A 21,634-nucleotide genomic window follows, 5' to 3' on the forward strand; every position below is an offset into this window, starting at 1 on the left:
GCCCCCAGGCCCACAGCCCACAGCCCACAGCTTTTAGCCTCCATCCTCGAGCAGCGCAGCCAACATGCTCCACACTCTCTAGAAGCCTGTCAAACTTCTCAAAGATGACAAGGCCCAGGCCCAGCCAGAGGCCCAGAAGAGGCATTTTGGTGGTTGGGGGCGGAACGTTTTACAATTGGGACAAATTGCATTTGCTTTGCTCGTTGAATGGGCTGTGTTCCGTTCATGTTAGTGTCTAGGCTTTGTTTCGACACGACAAGCAGTTGTGGGTGGGCGGGGCGGCGAGGAGGGTCAGACACATAGACAGCAAAGCGAACATAACCCTAAACATTACAACATGCATCATCAACATAATCAACAAGAATGACAACAGCTACAACAACAGCTACAACTGAAGCACGCGCTTGTCATTCAATATATCGCGTCGATCTACACACACACACACACACATGCTATCTCTAAGCAGTAGATAGAAAGAGAGAGAGCGAGAGATAGAGGCCCACACACACACACATGAGCAAGCTTAGAAATGTGCGTGCCAAGAGAGTTCATCTTCTATTTTTTCCCATTCCTCATTTCATTGCTCCGCTCTCCACCTTCGCTTGTGTTTATATTTATCTGCGTATTAAATTGCGAGCGAGCTCGTGTGCTGAGAGACCAGCAGAGGCCTCGACTATTGTTTGCCTTGTCTTTGTCGTCGTTGTTGTTGCTGCTTTTGTTTCTATAGTCATTTTTCTGCCGTTATTTTTATCAGTGAACGTGAACGTGTGTAGGAATCCAGTTTGAGCTGCTATTTTTACTTGCTTCTGCCCTATGTCCTCATTGTTGTTGCTGCTCCGCCTGTTTGCCCATTCTCTTTTTGCTGTCGCTTTAATTGTATACCGTTAGTCTTATTCGCTGTGCGATGCAGGAGTTGACCAGTTAGCAAAACTTTAATACTCTTTAAACATAAATTTTATTACAGCAATAATTAGTGGATTTAAAATACAATTAGCAAACAAATTAAACAATTAAATATGTTAGCCAAATATAGATAGGGTATGCTGAAAACGGATACTTATTGAGTTTACAGCATATGCTGGACACAACAGATTAATATATTACGGCATTTACATACATAAGTACATATATCACTTATTTTGTATTAAATTAAATAACCTTAGGCAATCTAACTTAGCTTTATTAAATATTTACGCAGACGAATTAGCTAAGAATAATTTGCCTGATTAACCCCTTCACTGCACATAGCTATTAGCGTAAACAGCAACATTTTTATTGCCGTTAGACGCTGCTGGGCTGAGCGAGAATCATGTGTTGCAGCTTAAATTGCGCTTTAGGCGCACTCACATTTAGAGTTCGCTGACAGCATGTTGCCGAGACGTTTGTCATGCGGCAGGCAGCTCGACAGCCGCAGCCCCTTTTGCCCACTGGGGCGACTGATTGTCTTTGACTAAGATACGAACAAGACGAGCCGGCAAATTTGATGTACTACACACACGCTCCCTCCCTCCCTCCCTCTCTCCCTCTCTCTTTCACTCTTTTGCTCTTTAGCTCTGGTTGCGAAGTGAATGCCATGCATGACAATTTTATTTGGGAGATTGTTTGGGCTGGTAGAAGAGTGTGTAGAAGAGTGAGTGGCAGAGGCAGCGGCCGTAGAAGAGAGCAAACACAGACACACACACGCTACACGTAAATTTCATGCAATTTGTTATGTTTTATGTGCCTCGTTCGTCTGACTCTATCGCTCTATCTCACTCTCGCTCTCTGATGGGGGTGCTGGCAGCTCGAATGTTACGCCTGGGAATCTCAAAATGACAGACTTCAATTTATACAATTTATTTTATTAAGTCAAACATTTGTCTCTCCATGTATGTGTGTGTACGTGTATATTTGTGTGGGTGTGCGTGTGCCGTTTTATTAACAAATTGATGAAACAATTTCCGCAGCGTTTAATATGGGCAATCTTTTTTTCTGTGTGTGTGTGTGTTTTTTTTTTTTTTCTGACCAGCCTCTTGCTGGATTTCCGCTCTGAAAATCTATAAAAATAAAAAGTAGGAGAAATTGTGCTGTGGGAGCGAGCATTACGAGTACATGAATTTGTCCCTTTATAGCGCGTTAAATTTTCATTTTTACTGCACACATAAAATCTACGAATTGGCAAAATTCAATTGCAATGTTATAGATGGAACGCAGAATGGAATGGGATAGAGTGGAATGGTGTGGAACTGGAATGGCTAGGCCACCTAAGCGCCCATATAAATCTCAATTTATGTTGGCTATTTAAGCATTTTGGGCACGCAGCAGCCATTTCGTTTAGGCCCGCTCTAGGCCTCAAAATTATTGAATCTAATTAACTTAAATGAAATGAATGAAGACTACAAATGTGTGCCTGCCAAACTCGTAAAACTTGGCCAAAACCCGAGGCGATATATGTATGTATGTGTGTGTGTGTGTGTGTGTGTGCTTTGGCCCGTTTAATTTATGGATGTGTATATAAATTCATTTGGAGCTCTTTAATTGCTGCTTAATGGCAGAAACCCTGTAATGGCAGCTACCCCAATGGCCTCAGCCCCAGCCCCAACCCCTTCCTTAGCTTGAGCCTTAGCCTGAGCCTTTGCCGTCGTGGCCTTTGTCTCTCCCTGTGAAGGTCAACAGATTGATTGGGGATTACGTACGCTGGTTCCCCTCCAAAGTGTGGATGCTTATTGAAATTGTTTATTTGCCTTCATTTCTTCTCTCACTCTCTCTCTCTTCTTCTTCTTCAATTGATTGCAACAGAAAATTGTACCGAAGTCGTGTAATTAATCATTTAAGAAGGGCTTCGGCTTCGTCTTTGGTTTCTCCTCTTCTAATATTTATAATATAAATTGAGCTGCAGATTATGGGGTTTGCCCATTTTTTGGGCTCTTTAAAGTGGCATTAAGGCTAAGATAAATTAAGTGTTAAAAGCGTAACTCAGGCAGCACAAAGCAAGGTAACTTTCACCTTAATGAAGATGAAATTCTTTTTAGATTTTGTATCCTCATCAATTGTTGTGGTTGGCCTGCGTAACGCTTAACGATTCGAATTTTTTATGTAAATTTGCTTTTGATTTACTCACATATAAGCCCAAGAATAGGCACAGGTATGCCCCTCAGGTGTTTGGGCTTCATGCTGATGAGTTTCCTGAGAGTTTTTCCATTTTCCATCTTCTCATTTTGAACCCTTTCATTTGCCCGAGGGCTGTTTCGTTCTTTTTCCCAGTTACCAAAAAAGGTTTATTTATGTTTTGTTTTCGATTTACTTTTTATGCATTGCACATCCTTCAATTTGTCAACCTCAAAATATCCAAATTTTACATTTTCTTTTTATTGTGGAATATAAAAAAATAAAAATGTAACGCAGTTAAATTTTAAGAGTAAATTTGTGGCTGAATTGAAATTTTATTATGATAACATTACCTTTTATATAATGTATAAATTTTTATAAATATATTTTTTTTTTAAGAAATAAGAGATTGCAGACCATTGTGGGAATAAACTTTGATAACAATATTCTAGCTTAAAATTTACTGCTAGTCAAATATCAAATATTGTCAGCCTGAATTATTTAGCTAAAAAAAAAGACATGAAACCGTTACGCTTGCAGCTTTTAATGCTTTGTTATCAATTTTTTTATGACGCACACTCAGAGGATATCTATTTCGTTTTTTCCAATTTTGATTTGCTCGTTGTCCATTTGAGCTGTCTATCACTCTGACAGTTAGTCAGTCAGTCAGTCAGTCAATCATTGTGCTCATCCATTTGGCTGTGAAATTTGAGTAGGCAATTTTAATAATTTAAGAGAATGATCTATCACAGTTACAGTTAATCTATCAACGACAGCCGAGGCACACACACATATACACACATACATTTACATACAGACTTTCATCATCTTCGTTTCGCTTTTAACAAATTGTCTTGTTAAAAGTTTTTTTCTCGGCCGCAAAGCCCAGATAAAAAAAAAAAAAAAAAGAAAATCGTGGCCAAGGAAAAGAAAAAAAAACCGTTAGCAGAGGAGCAATTTGGTGTATGATAAGAGAATTTGCTGGCCATTAGCATTTAAGGCGTTAAGTCATTTATATTCATTCAGGATATTTGCACAATTCCAATGAAACGAAACGAATTACTTAATTGTCAAGTACTGATGCATAATCTGGCATCTCCAGCCAGAGAAAGGCCCTCAGATCGATAAATCATCAAGTGGTACTTCTCCGGAAATGTATTCATGTCCGCAATGAATGAGTGGAATAAAGTAGAGTAAAGCTTAGTGTAAGCAAAATACAATGGGCAGCATTTTCTGGGAAATATTGGAAGCACTTGCTTTTTAATAACTGTATTTATTCTATTAAAGAATGAACGGGGAATAATAGACTTTATTTATAGTTGAAGTCTTGCCTGCTATTTAAATTTCTTATTGTATTTTCTGGTCTCTTCTTGCATTACTTTCTACATACTGTTCTTTTCTTTTTTCTTCTTCTTGTTCTTTTACCTTCATCTTCCTTACAGTTTCTTTGCATCAATCTTTTCCTCTATTAGCTCATTGTTTTTCTGCTCTTTTCATCTCAAAATCTTCTTTTCTCTTCTCTATTCACTTCCTGCTTTCTTTCTCTTGAAAGAATTGCTTAACTTTATCCTCAGTTCTTATCTTTTTCAGTATCTCTATTTTCTCTTCATCAACTTCACTTATTTTTCATTCGCTTCTATGCTTCTCTTTTATCTTCTATTCTCTTTCTCTTCATTATGTCATTCTTTAAACTCTTCTCTTGTCCTCTTTTATAGTCTCTTCTCTTTATTTAAATTCTTTTCTTGTTTCTTGCTTTTGTTGCCCTCCCCTGCGCCCTCCACCCCTAGTCCCCTCTAAGCAGTGAGTTACTTAACTTATCCTTATCCTTTGAGTAATTTTACTCCGAAATTCACTTTTCAACAATACTTTCGGCTTCAAGTATTCAAGATTTATCCACTTTAACTGCTGGGAAATGGTGAAAATCCCTTTTTTCGCACAGTAATATGCAAATTTGTTGTTGGTATTTTATGACTCGGGATACTCATCAAATTTCGAATGAGTTATTTGAATAAGTCAATGGGGAAAGGACGCAGGACTCGGGACCCAGAGCCGTTAAGTGAATCCGCAAGAGGGCAAAGCACCTACACAAGACTAGGATCAGACTGGGATGGGTACTGAGACTGAGACTGAGACTGAGACTGGCACTGGGATTGGGATTGGGATTGGTATTGGGATAGGCATAAAAAGCATCAATCATCAATTTAGCAATCTTTCGATGGGGTCTCACGTCCTTGGGCTCCCAGCTGCAAATAGTTGAAGCCGCTTAAGCACGAATTTCTATTAAAATATTTATGCCAAAAGCCACGAGGCGACAATCTAAGCCGGCTACGGCTATGAAAGGGTCTCAGCCGCGGCGGCTGTGCGTGAAAAATTTCAGCAAAACGATTTTCATAATCGATTTTCAGTGACTGTTGACAACAGCAGCAGCAGAGGCAGCAAAACCAGCTGAATGGCAGCTAGATATGCGCGGGGAGGGGCGGTGCTGTCGCTTGTCAACCTTTATCAGGAGCAGGGCTAGAGAAAAATGGGCGCTGAGCGGGCGGGGCGTGGCTGGTTGGGGAGGCAGCCAGACAGGCGAGCAAAGCCGAGACAAATGCGACATGCGTCTGTTGACAATATATCAACATGTGGAATACGGGCCGCCCCACAGCACAAACACCCACCCACCCTCCGCCTCCACCCGCACATCTACCCTATGGCGCGTCCTTGGATGAAAATGCAAATGGCAGGAGCCGACTTAACAATTTTTCTACTTGACTTTGACATTTGTTCAGAGCCCGCCTCCTGTTTGTTGTCTTCGACTGTGAACCGATGCCAGGTCAAGTAATCTTTAAAGTATGACGTCTCTCTCACTCCCACTTCCACTCCCACTCCCACTCCCTCACTCTCTCTCTCCCTCTGCTTTAGGTAGTCGAGGATAGTCCTCACTACAATTGTTTGCCATTTGAAGCTAACGTAGCGCAACTAATCGATGAGAAAGAGTCGAGCCGAGAGAGAGAGAGAGAGAGAGAGAGTCTCTCAGGCAAGGGGAAGGAAAGTTGTTCGAGCTGACTTTGAATCAGAGATTCGTTCGCTATGTTGTCTGTGTTGTTGTTATGCTGCTTCTATTCCGTTCTTTTTATTTCATTCTTCGCTTTTCATAATGTGCTCTTAACCCGTTTATGGGGCGTAGCTTATGTGATGATAGTATCATTGAGGCTGCCAGGCAAAAATGTGCTAAAAGAGAATATGTGAAGCAAAATCCTTAAATGCGATTCGCACCAGTTGCTTCGCCTGCAAATAGTGTGTAAATCATGCTCGATGGCAGAGGCCTTAGCACAGTGATAGATTACTAGTGCGAGCAGCTGCAATCGACTGGGCTCGAACTGAATAAGCGTGACTATGAAGGGAGTGCATGACTAGAATATACCCAGAGTATTATAATTTTGAATGATTTTCAAAGGAATTAGGCGAAGGTAAATAAGAATTTATATTTATATTATATCATATATGATAATAATATGATTGTTCTAGTTCTGTCTCTACTTACATCAAATCTAATTGAAGCTCTATTGACTCTAGCAGAAAATACTCAATAGTGTTTAGAGTTTTGCTGTATAGTGGGTGGAGGTATTTATTTATACCAAAGCTGAATATTTTAAAATATTTCTATTTACTTTAAATCTTGAAATATGCAAGGTATATATCGATTTCATAGTTTGAGTTATCGATTAATTACAATCAATTTTATTGTAGTTCGGCTACAGTATTTTCTAATTGTCTATAACTCTTATGGAAATAGCAATAGAAGGAATCTATGAATATAATCTGATAATAATCTAATAATCTAATCTAATAATAATAATCGAACAATCGATTTCTGTCTCTACTGAAATCGAATCTAATTGAGGCGCTATTGACTCTGGCAGGAAATACCCAATATTGCTTAGGCCTTTGCTGAATAATGGGCAGAGATATTTATTTATACCTAAGCAGAGTGTTATTACAAAGTAGCTCTTAAAATGGGCAAGGTATCTGCAATCACAGAAGCTATTTACCGTTTTTAATCGATTTCATAGTTTAAGTTATCGTTTAGTTAATCCAATAGCTAGAACTGTTTCTTATTGAAATGGAAATATAATAAATAGATATAAAATGAATATACATTTGAAACACAATTCCCGATTCACCTCTTTGCATTTGGCATAACCTGCCATAGACTTAAAAGCAGCTGCAGGGTATTTTCTAGTCAGCCAGCTCCACACCTGCTCGACTTTCTATAGAATCTTCTAGCTTCATTTATGAGTTGCCTTTGTTGCTGTCAAATAGTTAACGTAAGTTCGGTCGGCCACTAATTACCCAACTTGAGCTGCCATTGTATTGTTTATCTTTGGACAGCATGCCTCACAGATAGTAAGAAAGAGAGGGGGCGAGAGAGAGAGAGAGGGAGACATTTGCCTTTGGAGACTATTTCAAAAATTAAACAGATTTATTATTCAGTGGCCCAGTGTGTTGGCTTCATCTTAAAGTGGAGTCGCGTCGAGTCGCGTCGAGTCGTGTCGCCTCTCCCCATGATAGACTGGGGAAATGGGGAGCTGGGGAGCTGGGGAGCTGCTGGCTTCCCTCTGTGCTGTTTGTGCGCGTGCTGTGTTCGCGGTTTTCAGAAAGGCGCTGCGGAGTGGGGAGGGGAGGAGCCAACGAAGTTGGTGGCTTGTGGTTTAGCGGTTTGGCTGGTTGGGGATAGGAGCTGGGAGGTGGCGCCTGCAGCTAAGCGCATTGCGTTTGTCAAATTTTGACGAGTTCGCCGTGTATCGATTCGCCGGGCTCTTTGAAATCTATCCCTCTGCGCGGCTCTTTGGCTTAGTGTGTCCTTAAGCTAAATTAAAGCATATATTACATTTCATTAATCCTTTGATGTCGGCACTGGGGTCCCTGGAAAACGCCAACGTCGCCCACTTTGATTAAGTTGCGGCTGTTTGCGATTGAAAAGAGCTCGTAATTCCAGAAATTAACTTAACTTACGGAATTCGCTTTGAAGCGCCCGAAGCTGAAGCACGCCGCCAAACACTAGTAAATCCGTATGAATTATAATGAGCTGAAGTGTTTATCTTAGCTCGCCAGCTCGAAAGTAACTTGATTAATGCTCGGCCCAAGCAGCTGCCAGCCAAAAAGGGATGTGCTCCAGTCCAAGATATATGAGCTGCAAAGCATTTGATGGACTGCAGAACTACATTTTTGACAAGCTTGATTTATAGCTACTTACGAGTTATATACGGCTAGTCTAAGAGCTTCACAAGGTAGCAAGTAGAGGGTCTCCATGGTTAGATAGTTTATAAGTATAAGTGAAGATGGAGTGTGTGTAAGACCTAAATAGAATTTTTCTCATTTAATCTTTAATATGCATAGAGAAACATATAGATGGCTTACTTTGGCTTTATAGAACTAGCTTGTATTTAGATAATAAGTTATTGAGAAATCTAGACCTAGAATTCTCAAAGGCTTATAACCGTAAGCAAGTCTGCTGTTGATATCAAGGATAATTTCTTATAGAGTTTAGATAAGCAAGCAGCACTTCTTTTTGCCTGAGAAATCTTCATAAGTTTTTTATTGTATAATAATAATAAAATATAATAATAAAAATAAAAAAAAAAAAAAAAAAAAAAATATATATATATATATATATATATATATATATATATATATATATATATATATATATATTTGAAAAATAAATAATAATTTATAATTCGTTTATTAGTTATAAAATAATAAAAAATATATATATAAAAAAAATAATAAAAATAAAAAAAAAAAATATTTTGTTTGCCTACTTTATTGATATAATCCATGAAGAGCCATAAAAATGTGTATATATAAATAATATAATAATTCATATGTATATACACATAGGACTATGCCTACTCAAATAAAGTAGACAAAGCAAATATTTTATTAATTTTTTTTTAGTTAACCACAGCAAAATTTTGACCGCAGAAAAAATCAACATTAATTTAATACCCTGCCCCTCCGGCTAGGAAAAATAAAATCAGCAAAAGACAAAGCAAAGCAAAGGCAAACAATCAAAGGAAACGCCAAGTCGCACTTAAAAATTTTAGTCACGTAGAAACTTTGTTTGTGCCTCAAAGACAAAAAACCCGCAAAATTTAATGATTACACAAAGGAAGAACTGAAATGCTGACAAAATAATGGAATACCCTAAAACTGTGGAAGGAAAACCTATGAAACTTTAACTATAAATATACAATAGTAATGACACTTCAAATATGGACTAAAGTAGCAAAAGTAGTGAAGGCTTCCATTGTAAAGAATATTAAAATTGACACTTTGATTAATTTATTTATTTAAATATTTATGGGGTTTTTTTTATTAAATATAGCGATAGCAAAAAATGTTGGCTTCAACATTTATTAAAAAATATGAAAAACTGTTTAGTTTTTTTTTTTTCAATTATTATATACTTAATAAAATGTGTTTTGTTCATCTATTTATTGAATTATATTAATTTATAATACTATATTTGTATTTATTTATATACACTATTGTATACCGATTTTTTTTTTTTTTTTTTTTTGCATATTTTATTATGTAAAAGATATATTAATTATTACATTCCTTTATTTCGCATTACATTTTCCTATTGTTTGATTCTTTTGTTTTGTTTTTGGTTTATTTGCATTTTAAATTTTCTATTAATCAAGCGAATAATAATGAAAAAAAAAAAAAAACAGAAAGCAATTTCATGAAATTAATACAAGTGAGCTGATTAAAATTTTAATATAATTTATCATTTTTTATCATATTATATATTATTACATTATATACTATTATTACTATATATATTATATTTATATTATTTTATTTATATATTTTTTAATGTATTTTGTGTACTTTGCATATTTTTTAATTTAAAAATTTTATTTTATTTATTTTTCTTTTCAAGCTTACATTATTTTGTGCTCTTAACTTGCCACCAAACTAAAAGAGTTTCCACTACTCGAAAGGCAAAACCGGATTACATTATACTAATATACTAAGCTTTGTAGGTATGACAGGTCAAAGGGTCAATTAGTAGTTATTTCTTGACATCTAGTTGAGTCGCCCTTATATTAATAATTGACAGAAATAAACAAAAGCTGGCTGAGATTCGCACTGAGTTGTCAGGCCAGTTGGTATGACATAATAATAATATTAATAATAATAATAATTATTATTATTATTATTATTATGCTTGGACTCAAATACTTTAGTTTCTCGGCCAGGGAGTATTTCGTAGTTCTGCAATAAATAAGCTATAGAAATTGTGTGTTTGCTTTGCAGTCAGCATTCTGGTGCTGGAGCAAACTTACAATGCGCCCGGCTGAACAATTTCTGTAGAAGAAACCACTGAGAGCAGCCACAACAACAACAACAACAACAACGACAACAACAACAAAAGGCAAAACTCTGCGACTCGCGACACGACTTGAGTCGACTCAGTGCTCAAAAATTTTACGCGGGTTGACTGCTGAAGTGCCACCAGGGAGGGGCATGAGTGAGTGGGGCATGTGGGGGGCGGGCGGCGGGTGGTTGCTGGCGTGGCCTTTGTCACAGTCAGGGACGCGGACGACAACGACAATTGCGTCTTTTGCATTTTGGCTAGGCGGCAGCAGCAGCAGCAGGAGTAGCAGGAGCAGCAGCAGCAGCAGGAGCAGCAGCAGAAGGCGGAGCAGTCTCAAATTACAAATTCAGCACAATGTCCTTTTGTCATTTATGCATTCGCTGTATAAATTAGGCACAATGAATTTCAGCGGTTGCTGCTCTCACAAGTTGTGGACTCTTAATAAGCTGCAATTTTCATTTACTCTCTCTCACTCTCTCTCTCTCTCTCTGCAGGTGGCAGCGGCAGCGGCGGCGGCGGCGGCGGTGCTGGCGGTGGCAGCTCCTCGGACATAACCAAGGATCACTGCAACAAGACTGTGGACATTTTCGAGGACATCAGCTCGCCGGAGGTCAGCAATCAGAATCTGGGACGTCCGCTCACCTGCTGGTATCGCTTTCGCACGCTGAAAGGTGCGCCGCGCGACTTTGTGCTACGGCTGCGCTTCAAGAAGTTCAAAGTGGGCCAACTGCTCAATGCCACCCACTGCGAGGGCGGCTTCTTGCAGGTGAGTAGTAACACGGCTGATTTATGGGCGCGCCAGTGCGGGCCATAGCCCATCCAATCAAATCTAATTTATAACTTTGTCGCTCGCCCAAATGATGACACATGTAGAGCCCACGTAATGCCAACGTACGGCCAATGCTTGACAGCTTTATGTGCAGCAGAGCTCGCCGAGTTGCAATCCAATTGCCGCTGTCTGCGTGTGTGTGTGTGTGTGTGTGTGTGTGCGTGTGGGTGTGTGTGACGCCTGGCTGTCCCTTTGCTTATCTGTTGTCCTTGCTTGTCCTTGCAGATTGTTGATGGCAATGCCAAAACAGACGTCTCCAATCGCCGCGAGCCGGGCATGTTCTGCGGCGAAGCCGAGCAGCCGCAGACCTTCATCAGCGAGACGAGCTATGTGAAGGTGCTATTCCACACGGACAACTTTACGGATCAGGTGAGCTAAAGTGACATTAATTAATGCTAATCGAGATGAGAGTTGAAAAGATGTGGCGCATATAATGGGAGAAACTATATTTTTATAAAAGCAAAAGTTAAGAGCTCTTTAGACATGGTAATATATTAAGGGTATTCTACATATTTATTCAAGAACTCATATATATACCATATGTAACAATATGAAACGTGAAATAAATAAAGAGAAAGAGCTAGCAGTTCTTCTCAAATTATGTAAGACTTAGGACATATCAAGACTTTAATACATTAAGGGTATTCCGTGCATATTTATTTATATTTGTTATTTTTAATTAATGCAAATCGAGCTGTGAGTTGAAAAGATGTGGCGCGTATATTGGGGTAACTTTACATTATTAAAGGCAAAAGCTAAGAGCTCTTTAGACTTGGTAACATATTAAGGGTATTCTGTACATTTATTCAAGAACCAATATATGTATATACCATATATAACAATATCAAACGTGAAATAAATATCAAGAAAGAGCTAGCAGTTCTTCTCAAATTATGTAAGACTTCAGACATATCAAGACTTTAATACATTAAGGGTATTCCGTGCATATTTATTTATATTTGTTATTTTTAATTTTTCATTTATTTAATCGCCCTTCCATTCGTAATCAACTAGGCATCTTTCAAACAGATTCCAACTCATCCACTTGCCAGTGCTCAGCTGCTCCCGCTCCACTTCAGACACCTCGTCTAAACAACTCCGGCGACTTCCAATTACGGTAAAAAATAAGTCTCTATTCTGTTGTCTACCGTCTTCAAGTTGCAGACGCCAAACGCACTTACACTAATAAACCGCCATGGCTCCATGTTCCATTCACCCGACCCGAGCTGGCCCGGCACATGTCACATGTGTCACGTAGCCGCTTCCTGCATGTCCTTACGCCGTCTCCTTGCTGCAGCCGTTACACTTTCTGCTTCTAAATATAAATATATGTATGTATAACATATATACATGTATGTGCATGTGTATGTATATTCATATTTATCACATAATTTAAAGAAAATATTACAACACACGAGCTTTTGACGCCCTTAAAGCACAGTAGGTTGGGCATAACCAACTGACAGATGCCCTGTAAAATGTAAGAATGTGGAAATGAAATGGGAATGTTATAGTAGGGTATAGCTTGATGCATGTAAGATTGTCCTCTTAGAGAATGGCATACTTGAAGATATCCTGTAACTTGTGGGCGTATTTTAAACGGCAATACCAAGCTGGAAGATACCCTATGACAGATGAGAGTGCTGTAATTATCATTATCCTTAAGTGAGTTAGATTATTAGATGATAATGCTATACTAAAATGTTGTATGTAATATATATATATATATAAGTACACACAGACTACAGGGTATTATCTAGTCAGTTCGATACATAGTGTCAAAGAGAGAAGGTAAAGAGGAAGAAGAAGAACTTTGCACATTCATTTATAAGCTCGTATTCCAATCTCATTTAATTCCCCTACAACTCGTAATTGATCTCTTAACGAGCATTACGCAGTCGTTGCTACCCCACTCCAAAATATCTATATACTTTTCTTTTTTATTTTGTCCATTTACATAGATATACATATACATATATGTATATGTATATATGTATTTTCATTTTATCTATCTCTGTTTTTTGTTTGTTTGCTTTGGCTGTGACCCGTGTTGCTCTATCTGCTTGGCTGCATCTATGCAACTCACTTTCGCACTTAGCTTTTCATATACCTACATACACACACACAAATACACATACACACATTTATATATGTTTATATGTATTTGCATGTATATAAATGTGTATATTTTTGCATGCATTATTCAGTGGAACGTCTATGCTAGCTGTGAACGTGGGCGTTCCCTACTCTCTCCCGACTATCGTCTGACTGCCTGCTCCTGCTGCCTGCTGCTTGCTCCTGCTCCTCCTGCTGCTGCCTCCCTCTGCCAGTTGGCGGCATTTCTCTTTGGTCTGGGCTGGCCCGACTGGCGACTCGTTGTATATGCCAAATGCTGTTCACAACTTGAATTCTATTTAGCTGCATGGCTGTTGCGTTTGCCCACTGGCTATACCCTGTAAATGACCTTTGATGGTGTTTGAATAGGGTATGTTAATCAGGGATAGATTAAGAGAACTTTTCTCTAGAATTCAGTGCTCAAATTTTGTTCAAATGAGGGAAAACTGTTTTTATTTTCTTTGAATCGATATAAATCGATATCAAATTTTAACATTTATCGCTTGTCATAAGAGTTAGACACAAAAAATTTTCCTTGCAGCTTCTTTTAGAAGTAAACACAATTTTGCTATCTGTTTTTTATTTACCTCAATACGCTATGCCCAATAAAAAGTCGGTAAAAATTGTTGCTAGTCCATCATACCTCTCTCGTAATATGTGACATGTGTTGTTGTCGTTGTTGCTGTTGTACTCTTTCGCAGATTTTATTTCGTGAGCTACGCTGCATTTGCATTTCAATAAAAAAACAAAAATTAAATATAAGATCATTATATCACATAAAGAATTTATAAACTATAAAAAAAAAACCAACATATATTTTTATATGCCATTTAAGGAGCAAAAGGAAAACTGTGAAAGTTTTATTTGCTGTGAATGAAAATTCTTGAAATTTTTATTGTCTTTCGTATATTGTCTTTTAATATGTGGCTAATTGTAAAGCTATATATAATAGGCATGGATACATATGGAATATAGATGAGAGCTAAATAATCTGTTAATATATATAAAATCTTCAGATTTCTATAGAAAATATATCAGTTAGTTACTTCCGCTCTGGCAAAAGTCAAAGATGTCGAGCTAATGTTGTTGTAGCAACGTTTTTTTTTCTTTCTCTCTTTGCTTGTTTGCTTCATGGTTTAACTTTATGCTGCACTTTATCAGATGTAAGCAGGAGCAGCAGCAGCAGCACACCTACACAACACAAGACAAGAGAGAGAGAGAGAGAGGGGGAGTGAGAGAGGAAGTGAGAGAGCAAACCTAATGCCATGAACGAATGGCTCATGCAGCAGATAGACGCTCAGCCGGCAGAGCTCTTGCTGCTCCTGCCTCTCCTGCTGCTCCTGCTGCTGTCCTCCAGAGTGTCTTATGCACACCTTAATGGAGTCATAAATATTTATGAAAACTCGCTACGCGCTCAGCTCGAAGTTGTCTGCTCGGTAGACAGTTGAGAGCGCAGTTTCCTGCCGGAGTTGGCGGAGTTACGCTGCTGCTCTGCTCCTGCTGCTGCTGCTTTGTTTTTGCCACGCAGATTTCAGCGCAACTTTTTCCCGCTCATCGTCTTTACAATTTTTTGCCACTTATTTTGCACGAATGCCTTGGAGAATGAGAATGAGTGGAGCGGAGAATGGGGGAGCGGGAGTGGTATTATTCTATATAATAAATAAAAGTAATAGAGCAGCGCTGGCATGTAATAATATTGCCACGTACACAATTTAATGAGCAGACAGCAATGCCAGCAGCAGCAGCAGGAGCAGCAGCAGCAGGAGGAGCAGGAGCAGAAGCCGCACCATCAGCAGCAGTCATTGGATTGCACTCTAGCCGAGCAAAGTCAAAGTAAAGCGAAAACGAAAACAATTTCGCATTAACATAAATTCATGGCAAATAAATCAAAAATAATTTTCACAAATTGCGACATTCGTGACAGCGTCGAAAAACAAAAACCAAAAGCGAAATTCCGACTGATTTTTTAATTTATTCGTGCACAAATTTTGCCAGCATATTAAAAGAAGAGCGCTGGCCAATTTGGCAGGAGCAGGGGCATGGGCAGGTCGCTGCCATGGCGATAATGCCAGCCACGCTACATTGCATCCGCATCAGCATTGACATCAGCATCAGCGTCAGCAGCTGCAACAGCGCTCAAAAATATTCAATGCATTTAAAGTCGCATAATGCGGCAAATATGAAGCTGAGAGCAGGAGGCAGGAGCAGGCAGGAGGCAGCAGGCAGGAGCAGACATGATGCAGCAGGCATGAGGCATGACCATAGCACGCAGCCTCGACTAGGATGGCAGTTCAACTAGCTGTCTGGCTGTTGGCCTGTCTGTCCGTTCGTCCGTCCGTCTGTCTGGCTGTCCGCCCGTTTGCCAGACTGCTTGTACGCCATTGTTCAGATCGTTAAGTGGCGCTAACGTCATTGACGCCGGTAACGCATTTAATATTGACATGTGCATTACGCATACGCATCGTGTGCAGAGCCCCCCTAGAAATCAGCGAGGACCATGACCAACAGGATTCGCAGCATCATCTATATAACAATTTTGCATGGGGATCTATAGATGGGCATAGCATTTTATGTGATTTTATCTGATAATAATACTGTTTGTATTCATTGAATCCATTTTTGATAAAACCGTTAATTATCACTGAAATTGGTGTAATCGATAATTGGTTTATGTAATTGGAAATACTGATAAATGAATAGTGAAATAAATAAATATATTAAAGAGAAAGATATTAATTTAAAGATATTAATTTTTAATAAAATTCATTAAACTAAAGAAAATAAAACTATGTGAAATAAATATATATTATGGTCAATAATATAATAATATTAAATAAAAAAATATATAAAAAATACAATAAGTAAAAGGAATTAATATATATAAAAAGGAAAAGAAAAATATGAAATATACATATATTTTTTTAAAATTAATAAAAACTCTAAACTTACACAAATTACATTTTTTAATATATATTATATATATATTATTATATATTTTACATATTTTATGTATATATATAGTTTTTTAAATTTCATGTATTTCTAGAATTTTTATTAACTTTTCACAAACTTATATATAATAATAAATATACAAGAGCAAAAATAAATTAAAATAATAAATGCACTATTATTTTAATTTATTTTTGCTTTTGTATATATATTATTCGTTGATATTTTGTGTTCCATTTGAAAATATACTTCAAAAGTTGAGAACTTTTATTATTTTATGTAAATTTACGTTTATTTTTATTAAGCATTTTATTTATGTTTATGATTTTATTGAGCAAGGCATAAAATTAGTTTTAGTTATTTTAGCCTGGATTTTTTTAAGTGCTACCATTTGTTTGCAACTGAATACAAAAAGAACATTTAATCTTGAGTCGATCTCATAGTCAAAATATATTTATTTGTGTGTAAAATAATATGAAAATAATTTAAAAATTAAAACAAAATATAGATAAACGTTTCCAACATTTGATTCGAGCTCACTAGCTCAACTTAGTTAAGTGACTAACTCCAATCTAGCTTGATAATGATTCCTCTTCCATTGCAAAGCCTTAAAACAAGCCCTTCTCTTTGCTTCTCAATTTCGACCAAAATTGAAGTGAGATTCGCTGCATTTGCTGTCAGGCACCTCCGTTTGACTGGGTGGGCGGAGGAACGGCAGCTGCAGTGCAGGTCATTAGCGCTGATGAGGTGCACGACTAAATGGGGCTTCTAGAGCAACGACTGAGCCACTGTTTGAGCGAGGCGGGCACAGTTAGACGAGCAACAACAGTGGAACAACAACACAGCGTGAGCAAACAGTGGAAACGCCTTCATGTCCGCATGTCACCTGGCCGGACAATCGGTTCCGCTGGAGACTGCTCGGGTTAGATTGGCCGTAGTTGGGACAAAAATCGACGAAAATTCATCTGTGAGAGGGTGAGAGGGGGGGGGGCGGACTACTAATGGCATGCAGCTTAGCAGCTTGACTGGGGCAACAGTGCGTATACGTGATTTGCGTAGCCAGAGCGAAAGACAACAGCGCGCTAACAATACATGAATTTCAACTCACTCTCACTTGCTCTCTCCCACACACTTACTCAATCTCTCTCTCTCTCTCTCTCTTTTCTATTTGCAGACCTACTTCACATTCGATTCACGCGCGGAACAACAAACCGAAGTCTATTTACGCTATGGCCAACATCCGGAATTATATCCAAATCGACGCGGCGAAGTGGTGCAAGGGTACGTATACGTAACGAGAGGGGGGTGGGCGGGTGAAGACTGGGGGAGTTGGGAGATGAAGAGGGCGAACGGCTGAGTGGACTGCCCGCTGTGCTGCGAGCTTATCGATAATGTTTAGCGCCTTTGTGCCATTTTTATGTGCCAGGGGGCCGTGAGGGGGCGTGGCTGACAACTGACAGTTACTACTTTGTAGCCAGCGATGCGTTAATTTAATTTTATTATGTTGCACGCAACTTGAGTGGTTTTTCGAGCCGGCCCACAACAGACCCAACAATGTCGCCGACAATTCGCTCGAACTGGAACTGAAGCCGAACATTCCATAATCATATGCGAACAACGACTGTGGGCGTGGAGCCGGAGCTGTAGATGGGGCGCAATGCTGGCTGGCAATGCTGTAACAGAAGGTCGCATAAAATTGAATTACAATTTGCCAGCCGGAGCGTGAGCAGGGGCTGACTGCCACGAGGCACTGCGGCAACATAAACTCGCGCAAAATGTCGAGAGAGAGAGAGAGAGAGAGACACATGGGGACAGAGAAAGAAAAGACACAAAAAAAATAATAATATAAGAAAAAGACGAGCATTTAGTTAGACCCAAAAACTTTGCAGACATTAAATTTCATTTGATTTGCCCGCTGCTCTGCTCCTGCTCCTCCTGCTGCTCCTGCTTGCTTTCTCTCCAACTTTTATCTTAATAAAATAAGTTGCAAGTTTTGGAACATTACTTCTGGATATCTAATAGCCTCTTTTCACAGCCAGCTGAGCTGCCGCGAAATGAATAAAAAGTCAAGCAGAGAGAATTTTAGAGTGTTTAGCTTTAAAGTAGAGCTGATTCTATTGCCAGTTAGTCTTCAGCTAGCAATCCCTATCACAGTGAATCAGTAACGCTTTAAGGCCGCTCTCTTGGGCTGCCTTAATTTGTCTGTCTGCAGTCATCAGATTTTTGCCATACCCAAGGCAATGCGAAGCAAGCAAATTCCCAAGCGTCCACATTGCCAATATGATTTTTATGCTAATTTGGGGTCACGCACATTGACATCGACACTGAAACGAGAGCAAACCAATACAAAGCCGCAGAGCAAGACCTGAATGAACGAGGTGGAGAGGGCGAGACTAGGCGATACCCTGTACTTAAAGGCGAGCAAAAGTTGGGGAAGTACTGAAAGAGGGCTTCAAAAGTGAAGCAGAGTAAGACTTAGTTCTTTGTCTTTATATAAGGCAGAATTGATATTTTATTAAGATAAGATCTTTATAGTAATTTTGTATATTATATGTATCTCTACTATACTTAATATAAGCTCTTTATTTGAAAAGCAGCAAAAGTTAGAGAAGTACCTAAAGAGATCTTGAAAAGTGAAGCAGAGCAAAGCATAATTTATTTTCTTTATATATGGCAGATTTGATTTTTTAATGATTTAGTAATTTTGTATATCATATATACCATATATATACTTAATATAGAATCTGTACTTAAAGAGGAGCAAAAGTTAGGGAAGTATCTAAAGAGATCTACAAAAGTGAAGCAGAGCAAGTGTTAATTATTTTTCTATATATATAACAAATTTATTTTTAGCTCTATATCGTATATATAGTAATATATCGTATAATATCGTATATATATAGAATATCAAGAACAAGATTTAGTTCCCATTTATATACTCAATCATTTTAGTTCTTCATATCAACTAGGTATATCATGCATATCGCATACCCCACCCCAAAACCCTATTGAATCTAGGGTATTAATATTCAACGGAAGTCAAAAGCAAACCCAAATGAAAGGCAAATTTCCTAGAAGAGTAAAAGAAGAAAAAAGTTGAATCGAAATTTAGAGTGCAAATAAAATGGTAAATGGTAATCATATTTATGCAGTCCGCCCGCCGACAACCCCGACCGCCCCGACCATCCGGACAACATTGACAACCCTGGCTAGCATGCGCTTTGTTTGGCTTGAACAAATTGAAAATTATACGCACGGCTCCTTCTTACACTCTCGAACAGTTGTTCTTGTAATTCGAACAACAACAAGAGCAACAACAACTTTACAAGGTCTCTCTCTCGCAGTCCCAGGCAAAAGCTCAAGAATTTCCAAATCACTGAGCACAATTTTCTGCTTTTGTTGTTTCACTGCACGCTGCCTGGGCTAGGAGTGGGCGTGGCTGGACTCGATTCGGCCTGACGGGCAATTCCAGCGATTAATTTGTTGGATTTGTGCCCAGGAGAGAAACTGACGAGAAATTTGAGACTTGGCGACATTTATTTGGGGCGACACGGAATGTGTGAGAGAGAGAGAAAGGGGGGTAGAGAGAGAGGGAGAGAGAACTTGCTTCAGATATCTACAGCAACTAATTGAATTTAATTACAATTCTTCTCCAATTCACAGTTCGTACTGCGAGCGAGAGTATCGCGATTGCCGACTGCAGACCTGCTACGTCCAGTCGCCCGCCTATCCGGGCCTATATCCGCGCGCCCTCAACTGCCGTTACAAATTGCACACGCGACAGCCGTACATCAAATTATATCTGCAGAACGAACAGTTCGCGGTCGATGGCCAGAGGTAAGTGCAGCAGCTGAGATATGTCACAGAGACAGAGAGACGAAACCCAATATAAATGGATGTATGAGTGTGTGTGTGTGTGTGTGTGTGTGGGTGTGCTATGTGCAATATATGCAAATGCAAATTGCCGAAAGAAATTAGCGCCAAGTTAACACCCTGTAATTTGTCATTTTGGCACAGACAACGTCGACTGCAATTCCAAATTTTTCACATTCTTTTTTTTTTTTTGGCATTTTGTATGCTGGCTCAGTATATTTTTGAAAAGGAGTATATTGGCTTTGAGAAGAGACACGAAACTTTGTTTCTTATGATGCAGATAAAATGAAATAGAAATAAAACTAAATATTAACAAATTTATAAAAATGATATATATGTACATATATTTAAATAAAAACTAATAATAATAATAGTAAATAATATAAATTATATATTTCAAATATGATTTTATATAAATTAAAAAAAAAAAAAATTTATATAAAATATAAGTACATAAATTTAATACCAGCTTTTTATTTTATTTTATTTTTTTTTTTTAGAAAAATTTATTGTATAAAAATAAATTACAAAAATAAAACTAAAAAATAATATTTACAAATTTATAAAAATATAATAATAGTAACAAATATATAATAACACAAAAAAAAAAAAAAAAAAAAATTAAGAAATTTATCTGTATTAAAATAAAATATAAATTTAATACAAAATTTTAAATCTGAGTTTATAAAAATATATTAAATAAAATTAAATAAATAAAAATAAACTTAAAAAATACACATTTTTATGTATTATATACCTATTTAAAATATATAATATAATTTTTGAGTATATATAAAATATAACTTTAAAACGAAAATTAAATATATTTCTGTTTTAATTTAATGTAAATAATGTATATCAATTTGTATAAAATATTATATGAACAGTGTCATATATATAAAACAAAATCGTTGTCCGTTTTCAAGCTGAATTTTCCTATAACTATATAACTAAATTCTCGACAAATCCTAAGCGAGTATTAGACAGTTGTTTAGGCCCGTCTTTCCCTTCTTTGACTCCATCTTTTTTTCTGCCATTGGCTAGCAGTCAACATTACGTGTATTCTGTCTTTGCACTTGTTGTTGTAGGAGCCTCTACTGCTGCTGCTGCTGCTGTTGTTGTTGTTGTTGTAGTAATGCATTTGGCATGCTGACAATGACAATTTGACAGAGCGCTCGGCAAAAATTGGCACCAATTCCGTGGAAATCGTTGGCGACATGTCACAGACCCGAATTCCCCAATCCTAGATCCATACCCAACCCATTAGTACCTTTTGCCCGCCTCCTGCCGCCTGCTGCCTGCTCCTGCTCGCCTTTTCAGCACTCGCCTGCACTTTGTCTGTCTGCATTCAAATTGGCTAAAGGATTACACTCTGAGTGATTTTTTGGGATTCGCTGCGGAGC

General features: G+C 38.0%; 1 protein-coding gene and 1 long non-coding RNA gene across 6 annotated transcripts in view; one reads left to right on the forward strand and one right to left on the reverse strand.

Moving 5' to 3' along the window:
* LOC6580083 overlaps positions 1-21,634 on the forward strand; it is an 86,366-nt gene that overhangs the window by 47,019 nt on the left and 17,713 nt on the right. Inside the window, exons 2-5 of the mRNA XM_015164087.3 lie at positions 10,960-11,231; positions 11,520-11,663; positions 17,533-17,639; positions 20,022-20,195. Coding sequence (XP_015019573.2) covers positions 10,960-11,231; positions 11,520-11,663; positions 17,533-17,639; positions 20,022-20,195 — 697 coding nt within the window. The remainder of the gene's footprint in view (positions 1-10,959; positions 11,232-11,519; positions 11,664-17,532; positions 17,640-20,021; positions 20,196-21,634) is intronic.
* On the reverse strand, positions 7,526-8,958 carry LOC26528685. 5 transcript variants are annotated; one of them, XR_004364135.2, is made up of 5 exons: positions 8,898-8,942; positions 8,494-8,657; positions 8,330-8,432; positions 8,089-8,266; positions 7,526-7,942 (listed from the first exon to the last, which is right to left on the reverse strand). It is a non-coding gene; the product is annotated as an uncharacterized LOC26528685 (long non-coding RNA). The 5 variants fall into 5 exon arrangements; XR_006357784.1 differs by having other exon boundaries at positions 7,526-7,998; XR_006357785.1 differs by having other exon boundaries at positions 7,526-8,038.

This window comes from Drosophila mojavensis, unplaced genomic scaffold (assembly GCF_018153725.1).
Source record: "Drosophila mojavensis isolate 15081-1352.22 unplaced genomic scaffold, ASM1815372v1 contig_80, whole genome shotgun sequence".
In the NCBI taxonomy this organism is placed as follows: domain Eukaryota; kingdom Metazoa; phylum Arthropoda; class Insecta; order Diptera; family Drosophilidae; genus Drosophila; species Drosophila mojavensis.